Here is a 21,411-nt window from a genome sequence, read left to right on the forward strand (position 1 = left end):
GGGAACCGGGTTCGCGTCTCCGCTCCTCCACATGCAGCTGCTGGGTGACCTTAGGCCAGTAACACTTCTTTGAAGTCTCTCAGCCCCACTCACCTCACAGAGTGTTTGTTGTGGGAGAGGAAGGGAAAGGAGATTGTTAACCGCTTTGAGACTCCTGAAGGGGAGTGAAAGGCGGGATATCAAATCCAAACTCCTCTTCTTCTTCTTCTACTTGCGATTCTCATCAACTAGAATCAAGAAGCATATTGCCTCGAACTGTGAAGGTCAGAAAACAGTGCGGCCTTCCTCGGCTCCTGGCATCCACCCTACATACTAAAACCAGCAGGAAAGTTTTTGGTTGGCTCATCAGTTATGAACTACAGCTACTTCATTTCAGATACAACTCATACTCATAATTTCACTGCAGTATGTACTATATTATAGGCCGATTGCATGTCTTCACAATATAATGAATGTCTGCCTGACGTGTAATTTTGTACCATCCAAAGCTGCTCTTCGTGGCAGTACTGAGCTCCTCTTTTCAATAACATTGGCTTCATTGCCATCATTTCTGAATTACTACTTTAAGCAACAACTCAAACTGTTTAACCACTTTTTGGGGGCTGTGATGGGGGGGGCAGGGGAAGACTTTCTCTTTTCTTCTTGAAGCAAAAGTCATCACCCCACTTCTAGAACAGCTCAAAAATGCTATAAGAGCGAAAACGTGGCTGTCCTCCTCCTCCTGTTACAAAGCGAACAGTATGTTTGGTAAACAGAGAGCATCTGAAAGTCATTCTTGTTCCAAAGTGTCTGGAGAAATTAATCTGAAATCCAGATGAACAGATGATGCAGTGACTACAAGACTTCCAAGTGATAATGGATATTGAATTAAGGGTGAATTTGGCTCTGACAGGACAACCAAAAGGAATTTACCACTTGGATAGATATGCTTGCATCTCATAAGACTCCGAAATCAAAGTGTTGCATAGTTGATGGCATTAAATACTGGCACAGAAGGCGGGAGCAACGTCCCTTTTGCAAGACTGCACATCTATGCCAGAGATGCTTACCTTGAGAAGGGCCACATAAGGACGTCTATGCAGCTTTCTCTGCTTATGCAGTCATAGTTGGCTTCTGCCCATGATGCTGCAGGAGAGCACTGGCATTTAAAGTCCCAAACTTCCCAAACTGAGCACCTGTGTTCAAGGCTACTGGTTTTAATACCTAAAGGTTGCAGCTGAAGAGAGCTGAAGTACAACTTCCTCTTAAAGTCAAAACAAAAATTTTTTTTCCTTCCAGTAGCACCTTAAAGACCAACTAAGTTAGTTCTTGGTATGAGCTTTCGTGTGCATGCACACTTCTTCAGATACCACTTCTTATCTGAAGAAGTGTGCATGCACACGAAAGCTCATACCAAGAACTAACTTAGTTGGTCTTTAAGGTGCTACTGGAAGAAAAAAAATTTTTGTTTTGACTATGGCAGACCAACACGGCTATCTATCTGTTCCTCTTAAAGGGATGGTATGGATGATATAGCACGAAAGGGTGTCGAAAGCAGAGAAGTGTTGTACAAGTTTGGAAGCCTAAAATGTAACAATTATAACACACGAGAAAATATGTGCTTTGATGAAATGCCTTGTGTGGCACAGTTAAAGCAACATTAACTCCACCTGTTGAGATGGGCACAGTTTTCTCTTCCTCCATCTCACACTTTTGAATTTATGGGACTGTGTTGAATATTTGGAATGCTGTGAACATAAATTAATTGATGGTGGTTATGAGGCACTGAGGAAAGAGGGTGCTAAGCAAAATAATTAAGTACACTTACCATTCCCAACTGCAGTTTTGGGGGTGTATGGTGCACTTGGAACTGTAGCCTAGTCTGGCAAGTGCATGTCGACTAGTCAAGTGTATTCCAGGTCATCTAGGAGTTTTATTGGCAAAAGTCTTTACAGGCTATTTCACATGTCAGAAATCTGATCAAGGACTGAGCCAGCCCAGAACTACCTCATCAATGATGATGACAAATGAGCTCAGTACACATAGAGCAAGATGGTGGGCAAAGAATAAAACCGCGAACCAAGTAGGTCTTTAAGAACTGAATGCCACTTTTGGTCTCCCCTTCCCCAAATGTAACCTTTGGCCAATTGAGCTCAAGCGGAATGCAATTTCAGTAAAGGAAGCTGCATTTGCCGCTTTGCGGGGTGGGAGAGAGTTGAACAGTTGTGCTCTGTGCAGAACTGCCATTGAAAATGGAAAGTGACAGCACGTCCAGAAAATGGTTGTGTACTTTTTATCAGGAGAGAATGTTGATGCAGTTACCAGGATAGGGAACCTGTGGTCTGTTACATTTTGTTGGACTCTGCATCTCCCATCAGACCCAACCAGCATGACCCGTGGTCAGAAAGGATGGGAATTATAGTCCAATAACATCTGGAGGGCCAGAGGTTTCTCATTACATCTACAGATTTATCTAGAAATCTGGGTTCTTCCATACACTCCGCCCCCCACTGCTGTGTGTGTGTGTACATGAGTACTTCTCTGGGTCTTTGGATCATGTGGTATTTAAAAAGTGGTTCATATTTCTGGAACTAATAAGAAGTTCGCAATTTTGTTTATTCGTGGATAGCATGTCCCCATATCTGATTAGTAGCAGAGTTTGGGAGCCTTTTTGGCATAAAAATGTAAGGATTGGTCTAATTGGGTAAGTTTTGATGCATTGTTACTGTTCCTGTGGAAAATGTCGAGTCCCTTATTTTGTAAAACAACCTCCATTCACCACCACCACGATGGCTTTTATTTTATTTTATCAGTCTTGCGAATAAGTCCGCAAAGGTTACTAGCCTGCGAAACTTTCCCAGTTGCGTCTTTCAAGGCCGGTTGGTGCATCTGTGGGTTTGGAAGAGCCTCCCAGAACATGGGTGCACCACAATGGCAACTGGCCCTATGGATGTTTGCAGAAGGTGACCACACTGCACTAGAGCATTTGCATCGGTACAAGTAATTTGGCAGCCTAAATGCTTTGTTTAGGTGCTTCTCACCCATTGCCTCTTCTCTGCCCACTTTTTAGTGCGACCCATGAACATGTGGTCCCCGGTTGGCCAGGGGTGGCAGCTGTGTGCTTCCGAATTCTATCAGTGGCCGCCTGTCAAGGATGCTTTAAGCTGAGATTCCTGCATTGCAAGGGGGTGTGTGGACTAGATGACCCTCAGGGTCCCTTCCAACTCTAAAATCCCACGGTTCTGTGGTTGCCCAGTCTGTGTATCTCAGTGCGTTTCCTGTGCATTGGGTCTGAAGGGTGGAAATGGTGATCCCATTTCATGTCAACAGAGGCAGGCTTTTGCTTAATGCCACTGCTGGCCCCAGTGGCGGAGGAAGTCTGCCTGCCTCCTGTGACTCAGCCGCCCTACAGCTGAGGGGGAGGCAGTGGGCAGATCGTTTGGGCAGCGCAGAGCCTGTGCGCGCCCAAGCCACTGTGCCTCTTCCAGGAGAGATGTGTGGCTCGGGTGCGCTGCAGGCCCCGCTGTGAGTGTCACCCGGCATTTTGTCCCCCCCCAGTGGTGACATCCGGGGTGGCCCACCCCCACCGCACCCCCCTTCCTCCACCCCTGGCTGACCCACCGTGGTCTTGCCATGCTGCCTATCTAATTAGTGCAGTCTTCGCATTTTGTACAGCTGCCTAACACCAGTGTGAGGTTGTGACTTGTGGAGCTGCAGGTGTGTGGCACGACCTTGGCATCTAGTTCTAGCCACTTTTTGCCTAGCGTAGCAAGCCTGAGGATTTTGCTGCGAGCTGCTCTTCTGCAACCCAGAGAGCCACCAATTATATTCTGTTGGTATCCACTTAAACAACAACAACAGTTTGTTCTTCTATTTTTGTATTATTTAGCACTAATCAAGAAAGAAGAACCAGGAGACAAAATAGAAGGTAGAACAGTCTGGTTTTATTACTTTATGTCATCAAGAGACTCCCCCCCCTTACCTTGCCATTTTTTCCATTTTCTATTTTTAAAATCTTAATTTTTATTTTTTGCTTTCCTTTTTTTTTTTAAACAACATACATTTAATCGTGAATCGGATGTTAAGGGAATGTGGAGATGAAGGGAAGTTTGGTGACATCACAATATTTTACAACTTTACAACAAATGAGAGTCCGAATTGGTTGCGTCTAACCAGTGTATAGCAAGAGTGGAAAGCAAAGGCACACTTAGGTCTAAGAACCTCTTCACGCAAAATGGGGGTGGGGAGAGGTGTCAGGTGGGGGGAGCAAGGGAAGGATCTGAACAGGAAAAAAAAACAACACCACACTCAAGTACAAAATGGGCACCTCAAGGTTAACCCAGTCTTTGTCAGGGTGTATATTACAAAGGCAGAGATCTCTGTACAAAGCTGCAGTGATTATTCATTTCTACATCATGACAGAATGCTTTGTTAAGAGGCAGGGAGGGGGCCACTGTGCCCTTCGCAACTCCAGAGGGTTGAGCTTGGGGAGGAAAAGACCGCATTGCTCCTTTTCTTTGCTGATGAGTCCCCAGCCACCTGCAGCTTAGGAAGAAATGAAGAAACAAAGCCAAACGGAAAACCCCAACAAGAAACATAGCTTTGACTTCAGTAAGCATAGTTCACGAATGGTGGATGAACCAGTTTAGTTAGAGAGGCAGAGTTGAAAGCAGGGAGTATGCAAGCACCATTGGTATACACACTTTGGTTTTGATCATCCAGGCTCTCTAAACGACCGCCTGTGTGCTAACCAACTTGAGAAGTTTTCCTTTCTTTATCATTCATAAACAAAACGCCCCCTCCTTCCCAAATCCAGCAAAATAAATCCAAGTGAAGTATAAAAACCCTTCTCTTTTTTTAAAAAAACAAAACAAAAGTCTGTCCCCAAGCAAAAGAAAAAAACCAAACCAAAATAACTATCTCCTCCCTCTCAAACATTCGATCCAGGCAATATAAAACACACACACACACACACACACACACACACACACACCACTTTTTGCTACTGTATGTCGACAGTTATTAAAAAACAAAATACATGCTTGTGCATGAACCACCCAGAAATTGTGAGACCACACACACACACACACACACACACACTGTGCACCCACGTTTCAAACCCCACAAATGGGAGCAAATTAAATCAAAGTAGGAGCCCCTCCACTTTTTTTTAATTAAAAAAGGGGTTCTGCAGCATCCTTTTGGGTTTGCATTACTGTAGCTGTTATTGGGAACCAGCAGGAGCCAGCCTGCGTTATATTAATTTCCATTTCATTTTATGTGCTGTACATAAACGCTGTGCGAGGGTGCCTGTTCTTTTTGTTTTGCTTTGCCAGACAGCACCTAGTGCTTGCCTTCAGTTGACACATCAGACTTTTGATGACAGTCCTCTAATGACTTCTTTGCTGGTTTGTGAGTAAGACTACATCACTATGCAGAAGGGATATGAAAAGATTCGGGTAGGAGGAAAACGCTGCCCGCAGTACGGAGATGATACTGCCAGCATTGCCCAAGGGGTGGTCTGAGAACCAAAACTAGAAAAGTCACACTGAAGCGATGTGCATTGTTACTGCCTCGCCTTCTGATGAGCTGGAGTGTCGCTGTTACCGTAACCTCAATATTCTTCCTTGAAACGTGCATGGTCTCCGGAGGAGTAATTGAGGATGGAGATAAATAAATATCTGATTTATTCTAAAGGGAAAGGGGGCACACATGACAGCTCACAAAGATACACAACTGAAGGGTGTAAGGCACAAATTTACACGTGGAAGAAAGTAGGGTATTCACAGATGTGTTTTCCACCAACAAACAACGCTCTCCCCTCCCTGCCCTTGTGCGGTTAAGACCGTGAGCTACGCACGGCAAAAGCCAGCATAATATGGATGAGTCCACGGCGTTTGTGGGTTTTTGTTTGCCATTTCACATGCAAGGGTGAAATGGGATGGCAGGAAACAAAGCTGGTGCCTTCACAGAAATGATGAGCTATTGACAAAACCATGTTCACAGCAGTGGGGCAAGGAGGGCAGCTTTCAACGCTGCGGCAGGAAGTTACTGTAGGAAGATAGGAACCTTGTTGTGGAACGGGGTGGTTTCTCTTTGACTACTGCCCGGCACGGAGGCTGGAAGGCAAGCTTATCTGACATTTAAATAAATACTCCCCAGTTTTTGTTTTCCAGAAAGAGATCAGAGAGTCCAAACACAAAAGTTCAGAATTCCACCTTCAACTTATTTAACTCAGTGAATTTATTGGAAAAATAAAAAGAGTTTTAATTACTCCAGTTAATGGGTTTCACGTTAAATAGGCATAATTTTCAACGTATTTTGCTTTTTTTTCCTTCTGGAGAGAGCTGCTCATATGATGATATGCAGAAGTAATTTCCTTAGGAATAATAAAAAAAGACAAAAGGATGAACAATAAATAATAGGAGTTACTTGCGTTAACAGTCACATGTTATTCATTAAAAGAGAAGAGGGGTGGAAACCTAGGACAGAGTGGTTGCCCAACATGGCAATCGGCTATAACCAAATGGCTGTAACACTGATGAGCATTTCACAGTACCTGCACAGAGTAAATGTCTGCCACAGTTCAGTTAAGAGTTAGCTTAATCAATGAATTCCTTCCTTCCTTTCCGTTTTCCTTTTGTTTGGGGTTGTCGTTTCCCCCGTTTCCGTCTTTGCTTTCAAAGCACTCAAGTTCCCAGATCCGGAATTGCGCAATGTGCAGTTTCCGAGTGAAGTTATCACAGTCATCATTCGCGTGTGTGCTTTTGGCTCAATGTTTTGTGGTTAGTCTTTTGAGTAAAAGAGCTGTTGCATCGCGGGGGTGGGTCCTACAGCTGCAAACCATGTATTGCATGACCCGATTTGTTTACCCCCCCTCCCTTAAAAAATAAAAAATATTCCACTTTCCCCAGAGAGCAATGCATCCACAGGCTCAGGCAGCTTCCTGGTCAGTTGAAAAAGAGCATTGCCGTTGCTAAACACTGCCTTTGTAATGGCGTACTCTGGTCACCTGCTGTTCCCCCCCACCCCACGGTGATTATGTACATGCATCGTTAGGCTTCATGGACGTGGAAAGAGGGGAGAAGGAGGGCTTGGGGGGTACGTCTGGTTTTAACGACGGTGTGCGTTTCAACCCTGATCTTGTCAGCGAGTTGTATGTCGTGAGGCTGGGCTGCCTAGATACAGTCACGGTCTGACCCTGAGCGGCGTGGACCTGTATAGAGTCCACCCTTTGTGGGGCAGGAGGGGGGTTGTCCCCCCTGCCAAAGCTCTGATTTCTCGAGAGGTGGGAAGAATTTGAAGAATTAGTGTTATTCCTTTTGAGCGTGGAGGCCTGGTGATTTCTCGTAAGCGAGTTCGTGGCGTAGTTTCTCTTGTAGTCCACGTTATAAGCGGAAGAATGCATTTCCAGTCGCTTGCCCAGGCCGCCCTGGGCGAGAGAGGCCCCGGGAGGCCCCAGGGAGGCTTCCCTCTGGGGTACTTTGGGGGGCATGCTATCCAGGTTCTCCACCAGGTTCACCCCGTGGTTGGGGCTTTTGCCGCTGAGATGCTCCTTGATGGTTTTGTACTCGAGGGTGGCGTTTTGGTCCTCCATAGCCATCTGCGCCATGTCGCTCATTTTGGGCTGGTCGACGTACTCGTGCTGGTAGCCTTGCTGAGAAATGGGCAGGACGACGACGCTGGGGATGTGGCTGGGAGAAGCCCTGAGAGGGAGGTCCGTGGGGATCACGGGGGATGCCATAGGGGGGATGTCTTTTGTGCAGGCGTTGATGAGGTTCTGGTTCCTCTCCCAGTCTCTGCTGCCGCGGCTGGGCTTCCTCTTCTGCTGCAGCGTCGGGGTCGACTCTGGAGTTGGCAGAGCAGCCAAGTCCAAGTGATGCTGGTCTGCTTTGATGAGCATCTTGGCGGTGCTGCCCGGCGTAGCAAGCTTGCCGTTGTGCATCAGCGGGGTGAGGATGGCTTCCGGCTTTGGCTCTTTGGACTGAGTGTCCCCAAAGAGGCCACTGAGCTTGGTGACGCTGCTCATGGAGCCCCTGCGAGATTGGGTCAGCTCCTTCTCCTTCCTCTGCACGATGGTCACGTCTCTGCGCCGATGGTCGCAGATGCAGTACACTATGATCCCCGAGAAGACAGCCCCCATGACAAAGGCAAGAATGACTGCAATGGCCAGGAGGGTGACCGGCACCAGTTGGTCGTGCCCTTTGAGATAACTCTCCCGAATCACTCCTGCAACAAATATCATAAAGAGGTAAGCAGAGAAGCACAGGGGGGGAAATGGTTACGGTCAGAGTTAATCCATTTAAAGACATTCTCTAGATCAGGGTTTCCATAACTTGGGGGATCTCCAGCTGTTGTTGGACTACAACTCCCATCATACCTAGATAGCACGGCCAGTGGTCAGGGATGATGGGAAATGTAGTCCAAAAACAGCTGGAGACCCAAGTTTGAGAAACCCTGCTGTAGACACAACTCCTGCATTTTAAAAACAATTCTTAAAGATGTGGCGATGAGTGACTCGGGATGGTCCCAATACTGAGTGCTCCTGCAGTAACTGGTCACAACCCAAAGACCAACTGAGGCTATTTTTGAGATAGGTCAAAAGTGGTTTGCCATATGGCACATGGGGTTTGGAGCAGAAGCCCCGAATGAGTTATATTGTTCTTTGGCTCTTGAGGGGGTAACCCCTATTATGGGTTGGTTGTCTGCATCACATTTAGTTGAGCACTCACGTAAGTTTTAGTCTGGTCTCTTAAGGAAGACCGAGGAAACTCAGCCCTCATCCCCATTCCAAGTGGTGTTTTTCAGTCAAAATTTGAAAAGCAAATGAAACATCCTCAATGTGTATCTCTCTTTGCAGAGGGTCATGCCAATCTTTATTTCCAGAGATCTTCCTTCCTGCTTCTGCAGAAACCTTGCCATTTTATGGTATATTGCAGCTCCTAGGAAATCTCCCTGCAGCAGCTGGCCTTTTTAGCACAGTTAATCCTTTTAAGCATACAAAAAATAAATAAAAAAATGATTTGAATGTACCCACCAACTACCATACAGAATATTAAGGGAGAAAATGCATAAATAAATATTTTTTTTCCAGTTGTATAGCCTGCTGTGCACCAAAGCCTTTAGACCTGCTCAAACATACACAACAATGCTTGCAGGGGGAAATGAAGGGGGAAACAAAGGAAAATGTAGGGGGGGAAACCTTGAAACTCTTTCTGGACCAAGGTCATGCTACACAGGCGAAGGACTATTCCTGTATGGCCTCCTCCAATGCAAAAACATTATTCCCTGCTTTATACATTTAACTGGGGACACTGCCAAAATTGCGGGACCAAGGAGTAGACAAGTTCCTCTTTCTCAACCTTAGCTAGCCTGCAGTCTGGGTCCTTTGAGTGCACATGTATAGAGATGTGGTACTTGCAATTTCTCTCCCGCTGAAAAATAGGGTGCAAACTGGGCTGTTAAGTGATGATGTGTTCACATGGAGCACTCAGTTGACACGGGAGGCTATCTCTGCGATGGTGAGACTCACATTTGGTCTCTGTCACACTGTTTCAGAGCTTTCTGAAGATGTATAGATGAACCAGGTTTATGTAATGAGGAACCAGATCTGTTTCCCTTCCCCTTGTATTCATCTATGGTCTAAAAGTTAGATCATAGCCGAATAATGAAATCTTGCTTTTAAAAGTCGTGAATCCCTATCAAATTTTGGAGACCATCTGAACCCAATACCAAATTATTATAGTTAAATGTAAAAGTACCATTATTGCAGCATAGATCGAATGGGACTGGTTTTACTGCATGACAAGGCTTTATGGAAGATACAGATCATTTGTAGAATAAATTGCAATCGTATTTTAACATCGTTTGCATGCAAACTATCTCCAAAGAATACGGCAGCAGAAATTGAGCCTCGTGGAAAGCATTGATAAGCAGCCCTCTAGAATTATTGCTCAGCTGTGATAGATTTGCTGTCCTTTTTTAAATAATAGTGTGTATGCATTTATGGTATATTTGCATTCAAAGCAGGAACTCAAATGCTTTCTGAAATTATAAAATCCAGTTGTGAAATTAGTTTTGCATGGAAATGATTGCATTGTGACGAGCAATTAATAATTTCATATAAGGAATGAGCAGCAAGGAGAATTTCTCCCTTGGAAAGCAAATGTTAATGCTCTCAGTTGTCTCATGGCCGTTTCCCACTGCATAATAGACCTGGGGGAGAGCTAGTTTCATGGGGCTTTCATGTCAAAACTTCTCTGCATGTAAAAAAGGTTACAGAAAAATTATATCCCTCTTTCTCCTCTTTAATGTATATGCCAGGGGTGGAGAACTTCTTGCAGGTTGATCTTGGCCTCCTGGCCTTCCCCATTTGTACACCAGGCCATTATGTTCAAGCTATACACACACCCCACTTACACCTGACAAGGCTGTTTTCTGAAGTTGGTTTCTGAAGTTCCCAAGCTAGGTGTTTGGAGCCTTTGAAGCAGTCTATGAAGTGGCGACCCGGTGCCAGGGCTGGCCCAAGACATTCTGCTGCTCAATGGCACCCCTGCCCCCACGACAAAGCCCCCCAGATCCGCCCCCTTCCCCCTCACCTGCGGGGAGGGGATGAAACGTCCTCTGCCTATGGACTTACTGTGCTCTGTTGCAAATTGTGCACAATTCCAGAGTTGATTTCTGCGGTGTGTGTAGCCGATCAACAACCCTAAAAGCCTGCACAGGTTGGTTCTAAAGTAGTGAGTGTTATCAATCCCACGGGAATAAACTGGTGCCGAACAATAAAGGACAACACCCAACTAGACAGCTCTGTCCGTGGCTAAACTTAGTATAATTTCTCTGGCTATTTTTGCTCGGAAAATGCCATCAAATGCACTGCAAAGCATGCGACTGTTCCCACAGTGAAGTCATTAGCATGCATCTGTAGAAAAGAGGCTCCAATGATTGTGGTTCTTTACAAATAGGCTGTCTTCCTCCCCCCCCCCTTTTTTATCACATGCAGTCTGGGAGACCAAAATAGTCTCAACATGTTACAAGCCCGAGTTTGTCTTGTCTGTAATCACAGCTCGAGATGGCAAAACACCAAAGGAAGCCTTAGTGTCTGTGCTCTCTAAAAATAGATTCTGGAGTAGGTTACATGGGGAAAGCAAGTCTGGACCCCAAAGTCAAAATCTTTGCTACGGTTCATTCGTTGGTGCATTGGAAACAAACAGGCCTGTCTTTGTGGCATTGCTGCCTCCCTTTAACATTTCACAGATGAAGATAGGGACGTTCTTGTAGTCTTATAACCATCTCACATCAGGGACGCCTCCCCTTCTGGCCATGACATAATGCTGAAGACTTTACATATTCCTGCCATATGCTGTATCAATTTCCTTCTCCACAGCCTATGTGATGTAGGCACACTGAAGCAAGGGTGTGTGTGCAGCTGTAAACCGATTATAACACTTCCCTTCTTTTACAAGTTAAGAATGTTTATTGGGTTGTTAAATCTCACAGTGGATCTGGCCATACCTGTAATGGGATAGCAGCAACTCAAAAACCACCCACTGATGTTTTCTATATGAAGACACACCTCCCCTTCCACCACTGCTTTGGGCCACATGTGTGCTCACTTTCAGAAGTTTAGGAGAGGCATTTCCAATGCCACTCCTTCTTAACAGCAAACTAAGGTGAGGGGTGCTGAAAGAAATGGAGCCAAAATGAGGCCAACATCTTGGCTGTGAGCCCTGGAAGACCTTCTCCCTGCCTTGCAGGCCTTTTCCCACCAGGTCTGACAGGGCCCTGACTGACTCCAGCTACCGAAGCTGAGGCTGTTAAACAAACTCTTGAGCTAGGGTGTTGTTTAGGGTTTCTTATTAGAGGGCTGTGATTCCTGTTATTGCCATTATCGTATTTTTTGCTCTATAAGACACACCAGACCACAAGACGCAACTAGTTTTTGGAGGAGGAAAACAAGAAAAAAAAATATTCTGAATCTCAGAAGCCAGAACAACAAGAGGGATCGCTGTGCAGTGAAAGCAGCAATCCCTCTTGCTGTTCTGGCTTCTGGGATAGCTGCGCAGCCTGCATTCGCTCCATAAGATGCACACACATTTCCCCTTACTTTTTAGGAGGGAAAAAGTGAGTCTTATAGAGCAAAAAATAGGGTAATTTTTTGCACCTTTATTTTAGATATTCTTATGATCTGTGTGGAAATTGTTCCATTTGGCTGTGTACTTCTTGATGTTTCATTTATTGCTTATGACTACTTTCGTTATGCTTGTAATTATGTAATTCATTTCATGTTGTAAGCTGCCCTGAGCATGGTTTGAACTATGGAAAGGCAGCATGCAAACAGAACGATGCATGTATGGCTTAGCACTCTAGGGAAAACCTTGAGGTTTGCTGAAGTACAACATACCTTAAAAAACAAGAATGCGAGATGTATAGAGCTAAAAGCTCTATATAAAGCATCCCAATGAGAATTGAGCATGCTGTGTAGCCACAGAATGCTAAATGTTACTTGAGCCTCTTACAGCCTACAGTGGGCAGATTTCAGGCTTGTCAGATCTTCTCTGCTTTATAATAGAACCCTAAGATCTACCACCTGTAAAAAGGTAAAGGGACCCCTGACCATTCGGTCCAGTCGTTACTGACTCTGGAGTTGCAGTGCTCATCTCGCTTTATTGGCCAAGGGAGTCGGTGTACAGCTTCCGGGTCATGTGACCAGCATGACTAAGCCACTTCTGGCAAACCAGAGCAGCACATAGAAACGGCGTTTACCTTCCCGCCGGAGCAGTACCTATTTATCTACTTGCACTTTGATGTGCTTTCGAACTGCTAGGTTGGCAGGAGCAGGGACCGAGGAACGGGAGCTCACCCCGTCGCGGGGATTCGAACCGCTGACCTTCTGATCGGCAAGCCCTAGGCTCTGTGGTTTAACCCACAGCGCCACCTGCTACCACCTGTAGCCCAGAGCAAAATACAGCCTGAGACCTCCTCCCCAGTCCTTTTTGCTGCAGCGGCATGCTCAAGTTTGGCTTAGTGTGTCGTCCCAACTGGATTCATGGTTAAGCTCTCTCTTCAGTAACCTAAAGCTGTAACCGAGGTTTGTTCTCTGTTTCAGCTCGTAGTTAGAGAGGAGAAAGCTTAACAAGGCTGGATGACATGCTAACCCAAACCTTGATTTAGCTCAGCATGGTACAACAGCAGGAAGTACACAGGGAGCAACCAGCGAGTCTGAGAGCTCTTCTCCTGTAGCTTGGATGCTCTTACTATAAGCCAAGGCTTGGCTTAGCGTGCATTGCAAGCAGAGTCACAGTTAGCCTGAAAGAACAGTGTACCTGTGAACACATCCTGAATCCAGTGATCTGTTTTCAGAACAAGAACTGAACACCAAAGTTCACTCCTGATTGCTCCAAGCTTTCTTCTCTTCAGTAACCTGATTGAGGTCATTTTGGAGCCTTCAAGCAGTGATCTAACTTAGGTCATTTTGTCGTTGCTCTTGTTAAACAGGAGTTAGAAACTGTTGCCAATATACTGCAAATCACCCAGAGATCTACCAAAAATTCTCCCATTCCTTCTGTCCACTCCTGACTTATAAAGGTAAAGGTAAAGGGACCCCTGACCATTAGGTCCAGTCGTGGCCGACTCTGGGGTTACGGTGCTCATCTCGCTTTATTGGCCGAGGGAGCCGGGTACAGCTTCTGGGTCATGTGGCCAGCATGACTAAACTGCTTCTGGAGAACCAGAGCAGTGCACAGAAACGCCGCTTACCTTCCCGCCAGAGCAGTACCTAGTTATCTACTTGCACTTGGATGTGCTTTTGAACTGCTAGGTTGACAGGAGCAGGGACTGAGCAACGGGGGGATTCGAACCACCGACCTTCTGATCAGCAAGTCCTAGGCTCTGTGGTTTAACCCACAGCACCACCCGCGTCCCTTCTCCTGACTGACTTATAGCTTTCTGTAAAATGGTGTAGATTTGTGGGATGACCTGCCCAGGGATGACCCACTCATGCTTAGGAGGTGAGAACACTGCAACATTTGGGTTGCAGGTCATCTGTGTCTTCAAAAATGGCAAAGCAAGAAGGATGATTCTTCAGAGGCAGAAATAGGGTTCATCTAAGGGAGGCTTTACCAACCTGGTTTCCCCCAGATAGCAATTGTGCACCAAAACATTTGGAGGGCACCACATTTAGGAAGGCTATTCTATGGAAATTAGGGACACAGCTGAATTTGAATTTCAGGACCACGATGGCCACTGGATGTTGTTCCACTATGCTCCATCCTGGCAGGATGTTTTTGATCACCTTTAGCACAAAGCGCAAAACCTGCCAGCAGAACGTCTTGCCAAAAGGCGCCTGTTGTTAAAAACCCACACCATTTACTTAAAAAGTGAACTTTTTAATAGTCTTCAGAGCTGCAGCAACCCAGTGGCCACAGTGAATGGGAAACTGAGAGCGCAGTGTGGTTTCCTCAGCGGGAATCTGTCATCGTCTTCTTGTTTTCTAATATAATGTGGACCAGATGGCAATGCAATAATGCCGTCTCTCTCTCCCCCCCCGGACACACACACACAAATGTTGGCATAGATGGAAATGGGAGCAAAGCTCAGTAAATGAAATATGATGTGATCATTGGAAGGGATGAAGAGGAAACTGCTAATTGGGATATAAAGTTTCAGTGACTAAATGTGCTGCGGTAAGGAGGCAAGCCATGAGTTGTAAACGCAGCAAGCGTGGCGGCTATTTTGAGATTCTCATATTGAAATTGTGCCCACATCCACTTCCACCGTTTCCAGAATTTGCAAAATTTAAGCCTCTTTTGCACATGGGCAACATTTAATTTCCACTACTCCTATTTATATATATATATATTTAGATATTAATTAATTTTATTAAATTCCACAAATTTCACATATAATTCCAATACATAATTATTTTTTTCTTTTATGAGCTGCCCGTCCCATTTTCCATGGTGTTTTTTCATTCTATCTATTTGCTGTACCCTATCTTCTTTATTTTATACCATAACCCTAATATGATACTCTCTATTTCTGTTGCTCATAGTTCAAATCCTGTTTGCAAATTCATCATATTATATTTCTTTAAATAGTCTAAAGAAAGCTTCCATTCTTCCATAAAACAGTCATCATTAAGTTCTCTTATTTTATTTGCAGGTAGCCATCTGATCTTATTTTGATTTTAATCCGATTTTAAGCTGTATTTCAGTCGATTGCTGAATTTGCTGAATTTTATGTCTTAATGTATTATATATTTTGATGTTAGCCACCCTGAGCCTGGTTCTGGCTGGGGAGGGTGGGATATAAATAAAATTATTATTATTATTATTATTAATGATTAGCTTTGCTGTTTCAGCATAGTTACTCCATTTTTGTAGGGAACACCTTTGTAATTATGGGTGATATCCAGTCATACTCATGAGTAGCCCCACTGATTGTCAATGGACTTCATTCCATCAGGCCTACTCATCGAGTATGGCTAATGTTGGGTATCACCCCAAATGTTATTGTCTGGCGCCATTCATCCCTATAGTGGAGCTTTCAAGTGATATCATATCATTTCTGAAACTCAGTGAATGTAGCGTTCAGTGTTGCCTTCAGCACCATGTGTTCCTAAGATTATTTCATGTCAGGAAACTTGAATATCACTTCCAAGTCTCCCTGCCATCCCCTGCTAGGCTGGGACTTCCTAAATGTGTGAATTTAAAACAGATTTGAGTCTTGTTATGTGCAATGGAAGTTAAAACCAAGAAATGCTTAAGTGAAAAGAAATTGTGCACGCTTCAAAACATATTCTGGGATACATAAACCATCTAGCTTGATCTTTTACAGAATTACACTGGAGGATGCTTTGTTGCTTAAGATGCAAATGCCTTTTCAACTCTTAATCCCATGCTGTAGGTTCTTTTAGATCTTTATATAAATTTTAGGACCTTTCTGCTACGCCTGGGATGAGCTAAAACACATCCAGCTGTTTACTTTGGGAAAAGCTCAAAGCAGCTGGGATACATTAGATTTCTATATGCTTATGAGAATATAGCTTACTGCAGGGTTCCTGACTAATTGCAGCCTATATCTTATCTTCATGGGTCCCATTTCAAGGAACATTATTTCTCTGATGGCACAAAACAAATGGGATGTTGCCACCAAGGCCCTGTTGCAAATGTAAGGAATGCTATTGTGAATTCTGAGTTCCTGGAAATTTTTTAGTTCTGCTTTGCTCCTCTCCTGTCTGTCTGTTTCTCTCTTTTGGTTTAACTTAGAGTGCTTGACACTTATTTAATCCCAATAGCCTTTTAAAAATTGAATAGGGAACTGCTGTGAATGGATAAGTGGCTGTACACACACTGCATCTTTACAAAGCAAACTCAAAACACATTCTTTCCCTCACAATAATTCTGGGCCCTGTAGTTTGTGAAGGATAGCTGGGAACTGTAACTTGGTGAGTGAACTACAGGGCCCAGAATTCTTTAAGGAGAAGAATGTGCTTTGGATGTGTTTTTAGTGTGTACAGTTCCCCGTAGTGCATGCCCCAGCATGAAATTGGATGGAAGGAAGGTGTGAACCAAATGTCCGGTGTTTTGTCATGAACAGGAAACCAAAGTTCAGAGGATGATACAAATCACCCTGGTTTAACATGACAGTGTCAGTTCATGCCTACCTCTGTCCCCTGCTTACGAGATGACACTGAGGACTCGGAATCCACACGACACTCATGGTTGTGTAAAGGCAGGGAGAGTGCAATTAATAAACATATTTAAAATATATTTATTGTCCCTCCTACATCACACTAAGCCAAGCAAAATGCGAACAGGTGGAACTAATTACCCAACCCTTGGATTAAATATCTCAGGTAGCTAATTAATAGGCATTTGCCCCATGCAGAACATCCTCTGAGAATCTTGGAAAAGTGCTAATAAGCTGTCAAAAAACCTGCTGAAAGGCAGACCTTGGCTCTTGGAATTAGTCCCCTCCGTTTCAAAAAGTGTGATTTATAGGAGTTAATGATGAGAGATTGATGCAGTCTAGTGGTGGAAAATCAAATACGCAGAACGTGCCACTGAGAGTATTTATTGTGTATTTGGAGACAGATAGCAAACAGGGTTGCCGAGAGGTTAACTTGCTTCTCTGAGGCAATATTATAATAAAAGACATGCTCTCTTGTTGGATGAATTTATCTCTGAGATAGAATCTGAAGCCTGAAGTAAATCCAGGGAACAGATTTTGCTGGGTGGGGGGTAGTGGATGGGGCAGGAATGTAAGGGCATTATGCTTCCCTTCTCTTAAAACAACTCCATGACCTTGAATAACTTCAGTGAACTCCCCAAAAATTTAATCTGGAAGTACAATGCACATGCGTTACAGAATCAGCAGTGTTACCTGCTCTTACGTTGCACATCTTCTTGGCCTAAGCATTTATCCTGAGATATAAGCCTTGTACACATACAACTGATTGATGGGATCAAAGAGCCCCGTGGGTTAACTAATTTGCTCCTATTTCACTTCAGTTCGTTGTCAAACTGGATGCAAATCCTGAACCCATTTACCTGGGAGTAAGCCCCTCTTGAACTCAGTGGAACTTGCTTCTGAGTAAATATGTAACTATTTTTTTTTAAAATATTTTTATATGTGTTGGAAGTACAATGTGGTAATAATAATAAATAATGAAGTATATGATTAGCTATGGTAAGGTTAACCTGAGGAATTTAAATTTTCAATAACAGGTGCAGCCCCCGACACTATTGCTGAAGTATGCGCCCCAAGCTTCTACTGGCACCCTTTGACTTCAACCAGATGCATGCAGATCTAAAGGTAAGTCCCAGCGAACACAGCAGGATTTCTGCATGCTTAGATTCACACGACAAGACTCATATGTACCTCTCTTGTGTGTGTGGGTTGATTCCCACTCATATTCACTCCAAAATTAAGAATGGGAATATGGCTAATCAGTTTTTAAATAGCAACAAAGAAACAGCATTTTGTGAAACTATGAACTCTCAGTCTCATCCAGCATATATTTTGAGCCTTCTTAATTGACAACAAACTCTGCATTTACATATTGTCTGTCTTATACATACGGCGCATTAGGGTCTTGATCCAACAAGTCCCTTAAACCACTGCTATTGTGCTGACATGAAAGGTGGGATACCTGGGGCCCTGCTTGTTGGCACCCCCCCATCCCTACCAACAGGGTAAGTTGCCTTAGGGCAAGGAAGTCGACTAGGGTTCTTTAATTCTGGAAATCCTATGAAGTCATTTTCACTAGTTAATAACGGACTAATGCAATGACAAGTTGGAAAAAAGATGGGGCCATTGTTTCAAAGCATCCATATAAAGTATTTACGGTAGTTTTAAAATAAAGCACGGGAGGTTGTTTTTTTTTAATTAAGCAGGGTAAAAGCTGTATCCAGGAGTATACAACACAAAGAGGACTACTAGCATGAAAAATCCATCTTGAGTTTTGCTGAGATTGCGCCTAAGGCATCTCTTCCGATGCCCATATTGAAGCAAACACAGGAAAGCGCCCTTGGAAATGCCTCTGCAAATTTTGCACTATGGCTCTGAAAGGGCATGAATGTTTTATGGAGAAAAACCCTGGATGTTGTCTTGGTAGGAGTGTGCTGTTCTGTGTACGTTTAATCTGTGTTGTGATCCCTTAAATCTCGGGAGACCTTTAAAAGGTTAGTGGCGAAAGATACAATTGCTTTGTGCCATGCTGACAGAGTCTATAGGCCTAGAACAACAATAGAGTAGCAGCTAGAAGATGAAGCCAGAAATTAAATTTCCAGCGTTTTGCTAGCAGATTGCTCAAATGCCTTTCCTGCATCTAGTGTCCATCAATAACACTGCTGTTGGCTTGCTTAATGAGATATTTGTGTTTGGCAAATACCTTGAACCATGGCCATCACTGGAACAAAGCCTGATTGGATGGTATATATGAGTTGGAAAGGGGCTAGAGGAACAAAATTTGCCAAGGCTTTTGTTGGTATTGTGCTACTGGATTAGCTAATGACATGGATATGTATAAGCTATTTTATCTTAGGCATCTCCCCCCCCCCCATTCGAATGGGTCCAAAGAGAAAGTGAACAAAAATGGGCAATAAAATATTGGGAGCCCATTCTATAACCTGGCACTAAAGTATCCTGGACTACACAAGTCTAAGTAGGAAATTAATATGTGTAGTAGACTTTTGAGTACTTTAGCTAAAGAGTAGCATTTGACACTGTTCACAGTATGAATGTATGTACACTGAACATTTAGGAGGGGGTGATACTGTGGTGGTAAGTCTTGACTGCAACCTACGGACAGGAGGCAGGATCAACAGGCATAGAAGAATTGCGTTGGTGGTCCTGACCTCCTTAACCTTAGTCTACCCCACAAAATCCTGGAAGCTGCAGTTTCCTACTCACAGAAACGCAATGTATAGTACCCAAAACAAACTGCAGGTCCCAGGATTCTTTAGGGGAAGTTGCGTGCATGTGTGTTGGATGTGCATTTAACGTATGGGACACGGGTGGTGCTGTGGGTTAAACCACAGAGCCTAGGACTTGCCAATCAGAAGGTCGGCAGTTTGAATCCCCGCAACGGGGTGAGCTCCCGCTAATCGGTCCCTGCTCCTGCCAACCTAGCAGTTCAAAAGCACGTCAAAGTGCAAGTAGATAAATAGGTACCGCTCTGGCGGGAAGGTAAACGGTGTTTCCGTGTGTTGCTCTAGTTCGCCAGAAGCGGCTTAGTCACGCTGGCCACATGACCCGGAAGCTGTACGCTGGCTCCCTCGGCCAATAAAGGGAGATGAGCGCCACAACCCCAGAGTCGGTCACGACTGGACCTAATGGTCAGGGGTCCCTTTACCTTTACGGATCTGCCCTAAGTGCAAGCATGCAGAGTTTGTCTTCATATATTGAATTGAATATGCATAGGCTGGAAGCAGAGCCTATGCTCTGTTGACCCTCTGACCCTTTTGCCATCTGTAAAGGTCCCTATCCACATACAGCTGGCATGATCCTCGGGAGCATACGAAATGCTGTGTGAAGGTGTCTAGGTTGCTACTGAGGCCTACTGCCATGATCCTGCTTTCTCCCTATGTGCATTCACCATGAGAAGAGTGCTGTTTGCAGGCCTTTAATATATGTATTGCCTGAGGCTGAAACATTAAAGAGTGGCAGGGTTTAGCAATCTTGTTCAGCTCACTTGCCATGGTCAGCCATGCTCTGGTGAGTGAGATGAGCCAAGGCTTTCTCTCAACACTGCAGCTACAGGGGGGAAAGGATGCTCCCCACTGCCCACCCCAGCCCAAACATGGATGCAAGCCTATAATCTGCTTTAGTTCTATACTTGCTGAGTGCCAAACGAATATATTTGGCTTCAAGCTATAGAGGAGTGGAGAGCCTGTGTCAGAAAGTATATCCTGATGTTTAGTTGGAATTGCCTTTCTCCTAGCCTCCAGAGCAGGAGAAAACAAGCTTCCTCCATCTGCAAGCTCTTTAGATATTTGAAGTTGGCTACCCATATCTTCTCTCAGTCTCCTCTTTACCAGGCTAAACATATCCAATTCCCTCAATCATTTCTCATAAGGCTTGGTTTCCAGACCAGCATCTTAGTTGTCCTCCTCTGCACACTTTGCAGCTTGTCAGGGCGGCACCCAGAACTGGACACAGTACTCCACATGTGGTCTGACCAAGGCAAAGTAGAGTGGTACTATAACTTTCCTTGATTGGGACACTATACTTCTGTTAATGCAGCCCATAATAGCATTAGCTTTTTTCACTGCTGCATCGCACTGTTGACTCATGTTAAGCTTGTGGTCTACTAAGACCCTTTGATCCTTTTCACATGTACTACTGTCAAGCCAGGTGTCCCCACCTTATATTTATGCTGCTGGTTATTCCTGCCTCAGTAAAGAACCTTACACTTGTCCCTACTGAAATTCATTTTGTTAGTTTTGGCCCAGTCTCCAATCTGTTTTGGTCATCTTGAATCCAGGTTCTATCTTCTGCAGCATTAGCTACTCCTCCTAGTTTGGTGTCATCTACAAATTTGATGAGCACCCCCCCCCCCAGTTTCTTCATCCAAGTTGCTTATAAAGACATTGAACAACAACAGGGCCTGTGGCACACCACTTGTCACTTTTTTTCCAGGATGGCAAGGGACCATTAGTGAGCAGTCTTTGGGTTTGGTCAGTCAACCAGCTACAAATCCACCTTGTTTTTGTACTTGTCAGGAAGCTGGGAGCTGCAAAATGCCTGCCAGAGGAAGATTAAATTGGTGCATCTCCACTGTTCCTATTTGGTGCCGATCTGCAGATGGGTAGCAGGCACTGAGGGGCACTTCCCTGTGGAGTATTTGGCGCTCACAGATGAAGAGGTAAAGACAGTCTGTATGCTTCCAGCTACACCAGGTCCAAGTTGGAGATAAGGAGCAGAGGC

The 21,411-nt window shown here is 44.5% G+C and overlaps 1 protein-coding gene across 13 annotated transcripts in view; it reads right to left on the minus strand.

Annotated features, from left to right (window-relative positions):
* Positions 1 to 6,204: 6,204 nt before the first annotated feature.
* Positions 6,205 to 21,411, minus strand: part of SEMA6A (semaphorin 6A) — a 176,674-nt gene continuing 161,467 nt past the window's right edge. For all 13 annotated transcript variants that reach the window (XM_083576612.1, XM_083576617.1, XM_083576616.1 and 10 more), the window contains one exon: positions 6,205 to 8,208. In XM_083576612.1, coding sequence (XP_083432738.1) covers positions 7,019 to 8,208 — 1,190 coding nt within the window. In that variant the 3' untranslated portion in view covers positions 6,205 to 7,018. The remainder of the gene's footprint in view (positions 8,209 to 21,411) is intronic.

Source organism: Podarcis filfolensis (assembly GCF_964270895.1).
Source record: "Podarcis filfolensis genome assembly, chromosome: 11".
Classification (NCBI taxonomy): Eukaryota; Metazoa; Chordata; class Lepidosauria; order Squamata; family Lacertidae; genus Podarcis; species Podarcis filfolensis.